We start from the raw sequence: 13,917 nt of genomic DNA on the forward strand, positions 1-13,917 counted from the left end.
AGTGAGAAGAATATGTTTGCAATTAACATTATCCAATCACACAGCTTCCCATTCTTTAAATAATTCTCTTAGTTTTTGCAGACCCCCGATCAAAAGGATTCTCCACAATTTCAAATGGTGCTTTCAATATTTGTCATGTTCTACTTAATTTGGAGTACGTAAACAAGTTGCTGAATTCAAGTGTGCAAACAGACCGTTTGATTTGAAACATACGAACAGAATATTTGAATAAAAATATCCATCAGTCTAGTCGAGTCGGGGAGCGTAAACAAGTTTATAGAAATAAACTAACGCCGATCAATTTGTACATCCATTAATGATCCTTCAATTACACGGTGAATTACGCCGCTGTAATTCAATCAAAAAGTAATTCAATCTGTCCTGAATTCTTCTCATCGATTAAACGCCTGCATTCGTTTAGTACCAGTGTGGATTTTTTTTGTTGTACTTGGTGATAGAGTATTCATCCTAATCGAAGATTATAAATCATCCGGCATGAGGGATGAATTTTCCGCGATTGCCTGACAAAGGTGACGGAAATGCCGCGGGCGTGCGGCCGACAGAGAATTGAGGTTTCTACCTCGACGAACACAGAGATGTCGGCCGACAGGCATTGGCCTCGCGTACAGCACACGAGTCGTTAATTAATCCCTCGTTACCGCGCATTTGGTACGCCCAAGATCTGCGCTAACAGAGGTAACCGGAGGTTTGACCGTCAAATCGCGTTTAAGTAGGCGTGCTTCGTGGCTGTTTGAACCGGGCACGCTCGAAGAAGTATCGCTAATGCGCTTTCGAGTGCGGACCGTTTCGGAGCAATTTCAACAGGTCCCTGCTAACGAAGCTGCCAACGTATTCACAAATATTTCCACGACTAATGAGCTGAAAATCTCATTTCTAATCGGATGCAAAAGCACGGTTGATTCTTCTTGCAGTTAGCTTTGACGTTTGCACGTGTTGTATGTTCATAAGTTTCGGAGATACTTATCTATTTCCCATTATATACCTCATATAAGTGCAATTTCAGAGCAGAAAAGTGTTGCCACAAAGTAGAAATGAAAATACCACCCACATCTGAATAATTGGCGTACCATTTTATCTGCTTCCGAAATTTCGATTGCAATTAAGCTTAAAATAGCGCACTTCTAATTAAGGGTCGATTAAATTTTCAGTCATCAAATAGTATAACGATTGTCTAAATCCAACGATCGCTAAAAATGGGGTAGGAGTTTCTAATACTGAATCATTAACTACATGATATTCTTATTCTTAGAATCCTAGATTGCAAAGAATAGTGATCTAGCACACACTTCGATTTATATCTTTCGTGTGCTTTATTACTAACCCCTCAACGACCACCTCAGTATCTGGTACGGACCCTGTTTTTTCAAGCGGCTCCCGCGTCAGTACTATTTAGTAAAATTATTAATAAATAATATTTTTTCATTAGATGTCTGAAATGCAAGAATTGGTCTCTTAAACCATATTATAGTACAAGCGAATACTTCTAATGAATATTAATAATCTTTTATTCCTCAAATAAAACCTATAATTTGATTAATAATAATATTAATAACCTTAATAATAATTATAACAACAATCATTATAAATTTCTTTACAAATACAACACTATCAACTCAAAAAAAAAACCAAAAAAGTTAATTCAATTAAATGAAAATGATAACAAATCTATTCTCAATCTTTGACCCATCAACCTATGCAACTGGTTATTTATGCCGTCCCTCTGTTTATATAAACAGCGATATATTAACACAAATTATTTAAACTATTTATTCAAAGATGTATCTGTACAATATATACACAATGATAGATATAAGATCAAGTTTCCTTCACAATAATTATTCCAACTGCGTGCAATCTAGTTTTATTACAAACTTTAACAGATTGTAAATTAATAAAATAAGACAGTCTAGTCTAGATAGTCACTTGAGGCAAGTCAGTGATATAAAACTGAAATTAAACGTGGAAAAGAAATTCAAAAGCCTATTCGTGTGCATGATTACAACACATACATGGGAGGAGTTGATCGTAAAGATCAACTTCTTGTACCATTTTTAGTAGAACGAAGAACGACAAAAAAGTGGTACCTAAAACTATTTAGAAGACTACTTAACGCTACGGTATTGCACAGTATGATAATTTACCGCCATAACATGGCAAGCTCTATAAGCCAGCAAGAATTTAGAATTAATTTAATAGAAGAACTTTTGTTAAATCTGGTGATCACATGAATAACCAACATTCAACGACACTCGCAAATACTGTACCGCGATTGACAGAAAGACATTTTATTAAAATTGCTCCGAAAGGGACGAAGTGAAATCCCCAAAGGCGTGGTGTAGTGTGTTCAAAGAAGGGTAGGAAAAAAGATACAAGATACTGTTGCGAAAAGTCGATGTCTGCTTCGAAATCTACCACACAAACCTTCATTTCAAAAGATAAGCTATTTGTTTCTATCAGGCTGCGCTAAAGGCTGTCTGTACAGTGATGTTTCAGTGCCGAGGCCTCAGGTAGCAAAGTGACGTTTCCGTTCCGAGGGCCCGGGCCTCACGTTCAGTTTTTCGTTTCAGGGGTCGGTCGTCGAGGGGTTAATGAAGCCAGACGCGTTGGCTAGTGAATCCCGAAACGGTGTTTTTAAACGTCCACAGTGTGCACGGTGTGCAGTTCGTTGGCTCTCGCATAATCACGCGCCTGCGTGCAACGGAAGCATTTACTTTCAATCTTTGTTTCTATTAAACAGCTGAATATGATTAACGCTCGACGATCAGTGACACGAGGCATTGTACAGTGATTTATACCCGCAATACACCGCCGCGAACGGCACGTTATCATCGGCTGCCAGTTCTCTCTGCGCTCGATCGATGGAAAGTGTGCTGGGAATGCATATTGCATCAAACCTCTCTCCCTGTGCCTCATTTAAGGTGGGCGCTATGTGACGTGTTAATACGTGATAGCATCGCGACATCGCAACGCGTCGATGCTCGCATTACTACGCCAACGGGTTGGGCATGTACTTTTCGCAAACTGTTTCCATCAGTAAACGGTGACTTACAGGATCCGTTGAATTCAATGGGATAAAATAATAATTCTAAAATTCCCAACTTTCGTCTAATCTTTGCAACGTTAATGCGAAAGTTCATCGTCGTCGCGTTGAAGATTGCGATAGTTCTTCATCATCGGAATCGCGAGTGACTTGTGAGCGATAAATAATTACACGAAGACAGAACTTAATGAACCATTCGACCCACTTTCGAGAACTACCCTGCGTAATTAAATCTACGTACAACTCTCATCTTAAAGGCGTGGCTTTACGTTAAAGTTCAACTTCATTAGTTTCGGCGAAAACAGTCCACGCATTGTTGCGCTCCGTTCACAGCAATTCCCTGCTCGAAGTGTACAATGTTCACGAGCGATTCCGGTCAATTCGGTCGGAGGCCTCTAATCAGAGGCAATCAAAGGTGCTTAATTGCGGTCGAACAACGTCGAATCAATGCCGTCTGAGGAACTGGTTTACATTTTAATTGGCTACGGTGCAAACTGGTCTTAACGGTGTTTCTGTTGTGCACGATTGAATGGGGCGTCACAATGGTATCCTTGCGTTCAATTCACCGCCGTTTCGTGACGTGGCAAGCGGCTGTTGAATGTACCACCTCACGGGGTCGCCGTGATCGAGTTTACTTCGTTATTGAATTTCTCTATGTGCTCCCGTAGTGTAGACGTGTGATTAGTGGCCTCCCTTCGAGGGTCTTCTTTCCTCTAAACAACATCCGTGACAGGCGTATCCGTCTTAAAAAGAAGAGGAATTATAAATAATGGCGTGTACTCTACTGTGAAGCAAAAGGGGTAATCGTTAAACTACTTCAATCCACGTTGCAGAATGTTTATTCAGAATATGGCACACAAAGTAATTTTAATAATTGCAATCAGTACTGCAAGGTTTCTTTCTGGTAAATTTTACAATAATCTTCGATAATGTTATTACAATTTTTTGCTAGCATTTCGAATCGTTCTCGTCTCAAGGTATAGAGTTCTTCCCAAGGTATAGAGTTCTTCCCAAGGTATAGAGTTCTTCCCAAACATTTCAACCCCTAAATCAATTCTCATAAGTGGCATTGCAAATTGTGGTTTATAGTTTGTTCTAATTTTAGGCGGACCCTATACGAGGAAACTACGAGTCCTCCCCTCCTCCCCCACCCCGTAACTTCCACGGGTCTCGTCGTAGTTGAAGATATTTCGCGAAATAGCCCAGCAACTCGAAGAGGGGATAAGATTTTAGGGTAGAGTTTTACGAGCGTCGTCGAAATCTCAGGCATGCAGCTCGATAAAAACCGCTCCGTGGGAGCTCGAGTATCCTCTTTTATTACCTAATACTCGTGAGACTCGGTCACCAGCATATCTGGATTCTATTTTCTCCTTTTCCTCGATTTTCGTGCGAGCGCGAGTCTCGGGAGCGATTCAATCATCGCTCGCGCGCGGATCGATCAAAGGAACGCCTACACGTAAGTTGCAATAACGACCCCGTAAAGTGGCTGACGACAATTTTCAAACGTCGGATCGATCGGTAATTCGCCGATCGATCTCTCCCGAGAACCTGTCTACCTTCCGCGACCTGCTCAAACTGCAAACGTTCCATTCCGTTCCGTTCTGTCGCCCTGGAAAATGCACGCGCGTTATCATTCTATTTGTCTCTTCTCTCCGCCAAGTCTTCTCGCTGAATTCAACACTCGTCCGTTACCAAAAAGGGCTGGAGGAATTCCATTCATTTGGGGTGTATAAGATTTTGACACACATTCGAAGTCAGAGGAACATCGAATAATGAAATCGTTTCAATACTTGCTAGTTCGAATACTGATGATGGAAATAACCGCTGTAATAATTCCATGTATTAATGTAAAATTGTTTCGCTCAAAGACAAGGCATTTTAATTATTTCTCCACACGAATGACTACAGTTGCGCGGTAGATATAGAAATCGGAGCGGGAAGTATTGAGAGAAACGGAGTAAGAACCGAGAAGTGCTTTGTAACTCCGTGCACAATAATTTTCATTTCCTTTGATTGGAATTCCAACACATGTGACAGAAAATAACCAACGGAAAATGGAAGCTCGCTTCCGTGGCGCAGCTTTGGAGCGTTTGAATTTCAAAGCTGCAATGCAAAGTTGCCGATGTTTCTTGCGAAATTTTATTTCTCCCTCGCTCGCTCGCCGTTGCGCCAGAATTTTAATCAAAAGTGAACCTTCGCGCTCTCCTCGGCGGGTTTTCCACGCAAACACGCCCATGAGCGGCGTTAAAGGGAAAAATCGATATCGGCGGCGAACTATCGCGTAGCGTAGGGTACACCAGAGAAAGAAAATATAAGGGTAGAATCGTGGCCGCGCGACTTCCGCGTAGCACCGCCGTCGCCGTCGGTTTTAAAAGAGCGCCGAGCATTTCGGGCGTCTGAATAAAAGGCGAGTCCTGATAATGTGCATCAAAGGCACCGGATAAAAATAGAGGAGCGTGCTTAAGCCACGCGTGCACTTGTCGGGCGTCGATGCTTTCATCTTCGCGTTCAAAGAGCGACTCGTAAACGTTTGATGCCGCAGGATCAATAAATGTATCGTAGACGAGTCGAAAGCCGACACATCACCGTCAAATCTGTTCCGAAAGAAAAAAGGATACCTGAATGTAGAGACTTTTTTTATCGCGAAGCGTTTGGCGAACTATGCGGTGGAGAAGATTCTCCTTCCCGTCGGCTTGCACCCTACGAAACGTCCTGCGGATGAAACGCTGCGTGCTTGAATTTTGACGCTCCGTAACGTAAATAATCCTAATTAGTACCCGATACGTCGCAAGTATTAACGTTTATTTTAAGCTGCAGGCCATCTTGTTCGGCTTTTATCGCGTTTGAGTGTAATTGTAAGTAGGAATGTAACTTCTCACAGAAAGTTATCCGGAGGATCGAAGTTTTCTTCGAAGTCGTGGTACGTACGTGTAAAGATAATTCGGAAATAATCAGGGCTAGTTTAACCGTCGGAAGAGGTTTCGGAGCAGGGGAGTTCGGTAAATTCTCTGGTAATCCCCTAAAGTCGCAAGTTCAACAGTTTAAGTCAGTGGAGTAGCTCCGTGAATGTAATGGGCCGGATTTAGGGCGATAGCGAAAGGTGTATCGATCTTTTGATTATTAAATTTAACTGCAAGCTTCGTGGATTTACTGGGACACTAATTCGCCGGTGGAAATACTTTTAATCGCATCAAACGTTCTCTTCTGTAAATAATTTTGCAGCCAGGTACTTGAGAAGTTCTGTCTTGCGCGTAGTTTTAGCGCGCTCGAACACATCGCGGATTGTATAATGTGCTAAATATATCGCGCGCTCCACTTTATCAGAAAATTCCCACTATGCAAAAGAATCCTCAATATTTTACGAGTACTACGAATTTCCCCCCCCCCCCGAGAATGGCGGGTTCGACCCATTTCGCCCGGAATTACTACCCCTCAGAATATCGGATCAGAATTTTCAAGCACTTTTCTCGAAATTTAACGCTCCAAATTCATCCTGAATCGCGTATGGCAGCCGATGTAACGTTCGATGCATGCTCGAAAGAATGTCGGGCAGTTCGGTGATTGTGCAAATTTCCCCGTGAGAATGTCAGCCAGCGATCTAGTTAGCCTTGAACTACTGGCATTCAAGCAACTTCTTCACCTCGCCGGGGCTCCTTTTCTTTCGGGCCATTCATGTTCCACCGCACGAGAGCAGATGTACGATGATTACAATTCAAAAGGGAGTACAATGCCAGGGATGAGTTCTCCATTGAAGCGGGCGAGCCCTCATTGTTTCGGTACAGGGATGGCCTCAGCTAACGAGGAAAAGAGATCCCCCCCTGACCATTTAATACGAGGCAACCACATCTATTACATCAGCTGGTCGTTTATAGAAATGTATTTCGCTGAATCCGGGGATTCGTTTCCGCGTGATCGAGAGATCTACTTTGCTCGTCGTCCGGTCGCAATCAGTCTTTGTCGACGCTAACAATGGGAAAAGATCGTGCTGATAAAACGTTGAAGACCTTTCGGAAGGTAAAGGAGAAATAACTCTTCTGTTGCCATGGAGGGGAAATTTTCTATCATTCTACTTTAAACGTAATGGCGAACCCGAGCTTCAAAGTAATTAAAAACGTCTGGGGAGGATCTAACTGTTCTGTTGATCGGTTCGTTGATTGCTTCCCCTAGATTCCGGAAACAATAGTGGCGCTAATAACTAAACAGTTAATTTAATCGGTTAGCATTGAAACGAGGGCAGTCGAAAATGAAGCTAAGCGGTGGGTACTCTGGGTAGCAGTTTAATTAAAGTTTTCGTTCTGGTGCTTCGTCACTTTAACCGTTAGATGAATTAAATGGATGTATTTCTACGCTCGCGATTTAAAACTTCAAACTCGTTCCTCGGGAAGGCAACGCGAATTTCCGTATCGTACTATTATATTTAAGGGGAGTAAACTTAATACCCCGGTATCCAATAAATTCACCGAAAACGCTACCAACGTTCCGCAACTGTGAAAAAAAGGACCGCCAACAGAGGCTAGCGTCTGCGGGGGCAATTTAAAATCAACCCCTTCGTAGTCGTTAACCACTGTGTTGGTTCGATCGTCGTTCAAATACATATTGCGAAAAAAAAGTTCTGACCCGTAGAATAGCCGGCGATATGAAGCATGCATGTGCCGCGTATGTACAATCTACGCGAGAGCACGTACAGCGGCGAATTTGTAGGATCGTCCTATAACGCAGCCATGTAAACCCCGACAAGGGTACGGTAGGGTCAGGGCTGGACAGTGCGATAGCAATGCCCCGAGCCACAGACGAATGTTGAGCGCCTTACCGTCCCCTCTCGCTGATAACCGCCCATCCTCGTTGCGCAACCTCTTCTCTGTATTTATGGCCGGTAACTTAAATTCTGAAACGTCGGACACGCGAGAAATTAGCGCTGCACGCGCCCTCCGCTTGCAGCTGCATCCGGCGAGATAGACGCAGGGAAAACTCCATGTCCCTCGTTTTAAATCCAGCATTTCGGTGTTCCTGCTTTGCCGCCCATTCTTCATTAACTAATGCAGAGTTTCAGCAGAGTATCCCTTCGTGTGTGCTTTAGGCTGCAAATACAAGATTCATTCTCGAGTAACTTCTTCAAAATCAGTCCTTTCTTTGGAACATCGTTCCTAAAACAATGAGCTTCCACGCGAACAATGTGCAGAAATTTAACCACCATTGCAATCTCCACCAACAATACCGGACACATTGTTGCGGGGTAACAAAAGGAATCATTGTTGCTCCCTCTTTTATAAACTGTACATCCTATTCGAACCTGAAGTCGTAATAATTAAGGGAAGTTTAAATGGCTGTAACCTGCCCAGATACTTCGCACAGTTATTCACTTCTGTCGACCTCGGATCCCGGGATTCCCTTCGAGTCAAGGTTTTAATTAACATCCCTAACTAACCGCCTGCCGTTTTGAATGGACGACGTTCTAAAGGAATACCTCGACGAGCGATGCTGGAGGGGCGGACAGAGAGGGGGGCAGCAGCTTCGGGAGGTCGAAATCGCGTGGCACAGGATAATTCTGTTTTGCCGCGAATGGAGGTCGAAGGGTTGAGCGGGATGAGGGTGGAGGCCGCGTCTGAAGGATACGCCGAGATAGGGAAAAAAATGGGCCGCGGAAGCAAGAAAAAGGGACGAGGGGGATCCTGCGTATATCCGAGGCGAAGCTCGTAACCCTCCCGGATGATAACCGATTCGCCCTGCTCCTTTCCCGCCCTTTTGCCCTACTTTTACATCGCAGCTTCTCCGGGGGGGAAGCGATGGCCTTTCCAACCCTTCACTCCCTCAACGATTCGCTGCTGCCTTCCGAACCATCTAGGGATATCAATCTTGGAAGGCCGCTCCTTTCGTGACCGACCACTTTCCACGGGGGCATGTAGCGTGTATCTACCTATGCAATGACTCATCGATAGGTGTCGGATTGACGCGTGGATGAGTTGCGCGCCAGTGCAGGGAAACGAAGTTCCTGTACGTTTGCATATTTATGGTTATCGATTCTCAAACAGCTAGAGTTCAAGAAACTCGGAACTGATTACGGACGTTTGAAAGATGACGGATTAAAAGCACGGAAGATCCAGATGATTAGTATACGAATGACGAGATACAATTCCCGCGACCAGATTCCTGCGTTTCTCTGTTAAAATACCGCGTCGTTTAAACGCTCTCGGAGAGCTTTCTGTTGCCACTGTTACGAGCAGAGGGAGGAGCAGAAATTTCTGCTATTCGCTATTCGCAGCGACCGATTAAACATTCACATTAATTGTGAACGAGCAAAGCGTTCTCCTTGCCACTCCAGGTGACAATATCCGTGCTCGCGAGGCAGATTTAACGGTTGGGCCCACTGAAACTGGCACGGCCACTCGCCAACGTTTATTCCAATATTTATTTTACCCATTTCCCTTGTTCCACACCTTCCACCCTCGCCTCGCGCTCGATCCGTTCTTTTCCACACCGCGGCCGATTATGGAGATTAATCAGAATACACCCGCCGCCTCGCGGAGCGTTTAACGAGCCCCGACGAGACGAACTGATATCCGTGGCTTTTTTCGACATCGAGTTGGCTGATGGATTGTCTTCTCTGTATCTTGAATGCCGATGATTTGTGGGGATGAAGTTTCTGCCGCTTAATCTTGGCAAAGTTTCGACAACTGCTGGTAAAAAGTGGCCGTAAGTTACGCGAATCTAGCTGTCGAACGGTTGGATTAATCGACTGTCGGGATAAAATTGCTTTTTTTTCTGCGATATATTAAATTTACACATATAGTTTGACGTTGAGAACGGTGGCGTCTGCAGAGAACTGACAGAAGAAAAGAAACATTTCGATTGAATTCAACTAGATGCTTTCTATTCATTGCTATGTATGTTAATTACCGTTGAGCCAATAGGAACGCAATTGCGAATCCATAAACGAGATAAGTAATCGAGAATTACCATAGACGAGGAAGTCTCTTTCCAAGGGGAATGGGAGCGGCGGATTTCCCAAAGCCAGGGAGAAATTTATAGGGCTTTTTCCGCGGCGACAATTTCATTTTTGCAACCGAGTGGCAGGGGGTGGCGGGTAAGCGCTGTGATAGGGGCGCGTACGGGAACGATCGCCCGCTCTCGGGCCGCGTGGAAACCGAAGAACAAGGGACGGGGCGCGGGACACGGGCCCCGGAGCGATGAAACTATAAAGCCACTCGTAGTAAGTTGTAAAATTGTAATAGCCTTCCGGTATTTACATAATGCTACGGCATAATAAGTGGAACTCGCCGAGTTTCCATTACCATTCCGCTGCTATCCGCTCTTATCTTCGCTAACGACCCGGTCTCCATTCCTCCACCCACCCGCCCGGTGACTTATATTTTTCCACCCCGCTCTGTGTCAGACACGCGTGGCTCGTCCTCCCCGCGAGTCCTCCGCCAACTCCCCTAGTGTCTCCTTGGGTGCGCGGTCGAGCTCGGAATCCCCGCGACTTCGCTGACGAACGGCTCTCTAAATCCTCGGGAAACTTGGGCGAAGTAATTACAAGCGGATGGACCCGCGGCCCTGGTCCAGCCAATCCGACGTAGTCCCCTCGACAACGGGACAAAAGAGTTCTCGCGCCACGCCGAAAGAAGAAGAAGGGCGGGCCGGTCGGTGTCGTCTCCGTCGTGGGAGTGACTGGACCGGCTGAAGTGTCTCGTTTGCACGACAATGCGCTCATTACGAGACGAGACCGGGCGTAGCGAAGTGTAATAAAATTTCAGCAGCTCGGCCAGCTCTTAGGCCGAAACCCGTCCAGTAACAGCACCCGTAGCAGTAGGGGCCGTAGCAACAGCGGCAGTAGCAGCACAGGGATATCAGGAAACTTCAATTCCCTCTTTCGGCACATCCGGCCGAGCCGGGGCGAGCGAGCTACTGCAACTTCATTCGAATAAGTGGTTCCCCTTTGCCTCGTGTTCACCCTCCCGACCCACCCACCCCCCCCTTGTTCCTTCTCTCGTTATTTATCCACGTCCATCTCCCTCCATTCGCCACGCCCTATACCCGCTCGTTGCTGTTCCTCGGCCGCCGTCTGTCACTCCGGAGTTCTTTCGGTGGAGCGGCGCCGCGGCCAGGTATTCGCCGACGAAATCGAGGCGAGTCATTTATTTAATTTTCGAGATCCGAGCCGTTTTATTTTCATCCCCGGGACTTTATACACTTCGTTGATTAGCCAGCCAGCTCGGCGGGGCTCGGGGAGCCGGCACTCGCGAGTATCCTCCGCCTCCCGTGAGATTCAGAGGGACATGGGTATGAGCGCCAGCCGGGGGAGGGGAGGTGGGATTAGAACGAGAGACGCGGAGGAAAAGAGAGCGGGGTTTGAGTTCAGGACCACGAGGTGGAAGGACTTGCGCCTAGGGGTTTGCGTTACTCACCGGATATAGAGAGGTCTAAGCCCAGCCATCACTGAAATTACCAGAGTTTACCTCTTCTGCCGTTTCCGCTGTATTCAGCCGTCTCACCCTCCCCCCCCCCCTCGACCACCCGCCTTTCGTTTCCTTTTCCTTGCAGCCAGCCCCCGCGAGTGGCTTCCCTGCGAAATTTTCTGCGCGGCGAGCTTTATTACATCGCGATCGTGTTATTAAGACGTTCCGTCTGAATACTGCCTTTCTTTCCCTTGTTCCCTTCTTTCTCCCTGCCCTGGCTCGATCTCCTCGCGCTAAAGCACTTCGCGGTAATTAGTTTGGCCGCGATACGCCGCTGCCGCGGTGATTTCGGGCAGGCGCTTTTATTATGGTCGTTACGCGACCATGTTTCTCTTCGATGCCTTCTTTTCCTATAATCTTGTCGAGAGACTTAACCCTTAGCTGGTATCCTGGGTCGCACATGACCCCAGGCACTCGAAGTTCGCTGGAAAATTTTTCGTTGTCTAAGTTTGTCAACTGAATTTCTAATTAATTTTATAGTGAATAGTTTAACTTTCTACGTTCCTATTATTTTATACATTTCCTAAGAGCAAAATATTCATAGAGGATGATCTAGTGTCGACTTTACAAATTTCTGTGCCCTTTTTCATTTGGGGTCTGCCACGACCCCAGTATACCAGTCACGTTTGCCAAAAACAGTATACCAGTTAAGGGTTAAGAGACCATGCGATGTCGTATCACCGGGATACAAGAGACGATCAAATGAGTTTCGGGTTCCTTCTGCCCCGGTGACACACGACAATCAGCTGGTCCAGAGGGGCGGGGAATTGGACACGCTCTATAGTCTTGGGAATCTCTTTCCGCGCGTCGTTTATAGATTTGCACGCACGGTTCACGGTTTATCCCCTTAACCGTAGAAGACATTTCGCGGTGCAGCAAACGTTCTTCCATTCCTGGAATGTGTAAGGCGGGCCTGTATGGCAGCGACGATTGGAATTGACATTACGGATCCGAACAAATATGAAAAATGTCGTCCACGAAAAGATCTTTCCCGTGGAAACGGCGCGGTGTGCTCGACGTTGGCCATTCATATTTTATCAGCTCCTTATCAATTTCTTAAGCACGACCGTGCCATTTTTCAGCCGTCTCTCCCATTTCCTCCGTGCGCCGCAGCCCTCCACTTCTTTCCCTCCCTAAACACGCTCTGAAAAGGGCATTATTCCCGTGGCATTTTTGTATCCGTGAATCTACAAAGTAAACACACTTTGAAAGGCACGATAGAATCCTTTCAAGGCCTTTCGAAGTTCAAATGTATTATAACAGTCGCGAGCGGAGCTCGATCCAAAAAGGAAGCTTGTATTAAAACCAGCGAAACTTAATCGGTAAGAACACGCGCGCGACTTTTCTGCAAGCTTTCATTCGCGAGAGGAATTCCAGCGGCCTCTTTCAAAGGCCACAGAGCCCAGCACGGAGGACGCAGGTGAAAAGTGTCCCAAAGATATTCTTCCGCGAGGAAAAATCATTTCCCCGGATCGTATTACACGGGATCTACATATGTGAATGCGATATTCGTGATCCCGGTGTGCGCTTCAGCGCGCGGAGTCTTTTTAATAAAATTTGTTTCGACGCTCCGTTAACGGAATTTATTGAAAATATGATAACGAGTTTCGACACATTCTCGCAAAGGAAATAAATATCGCTCCTGCTTCCTGCACGTTCCATTTTTCATGCCGGCTATGAACACCTACGTTTCTACGGTGCAACGTGCGCGCACATACGCTGACGAAAATACATATACGTCGATCGATAGCAGTTTACAAAAACCTTCTCCACGCGGTAGAAATTCCGATTTCGAATTTAGAAAATGTCAAACTAATATAATTTCCTCAGAGAAAATTCGTTTCAATTCCTCAGAATATCGTCATTGCTCACTCTACCTATATCGGTGTTAAAACTTTGGCATTAAAGAATTCCCTCGTCGAGAAGTAATCTGGACCGAAAGAAATGTAAACATCAGCAGAGTCCCAACGATAACGTTCATGCTACCCGGGCAGGCTGATCTTAAGCACGTTTTCGCGACACCCCCCTCTCGATCCTTCAAAGGGGCCATTTCTAACCCCCTATCTACCCAGGCGTATCTCCGCGATACCATTAATAACACGTGCCTTTCCCCTCTGTTCGTAGATGGTGACAAGGACAAAGAAGATATTCGTCGGTGGACTCTCGGCACCGACGACGCTGGAGGACGTCAAAAACTACTTCGAGCAGTTCGGCCCGGTGAGTACGCACGCGTGAGAACGCTGATTAATGAGATTAAGGGTAAACGATGCAGGGCGGCCGGGACTCTCGGTGTCGCCGAAACTCGCTGGTGACAAACATTCGACGGGGACGGTCGTACATCACTGGCAGTGCGTCGCGTCGACTCGCGTCAGGCCGCTCCGTCATTGTAGCCGAAATCATTGG

The 13,917-nt window shown here is 46.0% G+C and overlaps 1 protein-coding gene across 12 annotated transcripts in view; it reads left to right on the forward strand.

Moving 5' to 3' along the window:
• Positions 1–13,917, forward strand: part of Rbp6 (RNA-binding protein 6) — a 792,696-nt gene that overhangs the window by 563,412 nt on the left and 215,367 nt on the right. For all 12 annotated transcript variants that reach the window (XM_076819584.1, XM_076819590.1, XM_076819583.1 and 9 more), the window contains one exon: positions 13,639–13,731. In XM_076819584.1, coding sequence (XP_076675699.1) covers positions 13,639–13,731 — 93 coding nt within the window. The remainder of the gene's footprint in view (positions 1–13,638; positions 13,732–13,917) is intronic.

The sequence above is a fragment of the Andrena cerasifolii genome, chromosome 9 (assembly GCF_050908995.1).
Source record: "Andrena cerasifolii isolate SP2316 chromosome 9, iyAndCera1_principal, whole genome shotgun sequence".
In the NCBI taxonomy this organism is placed as follows: domain Eukaryota; kingdom Metazoa; phylum Arthropoda; class Insecta; order Hymenoptera; family Andrenidae; genus Andrena; species Andrena cerasifolii.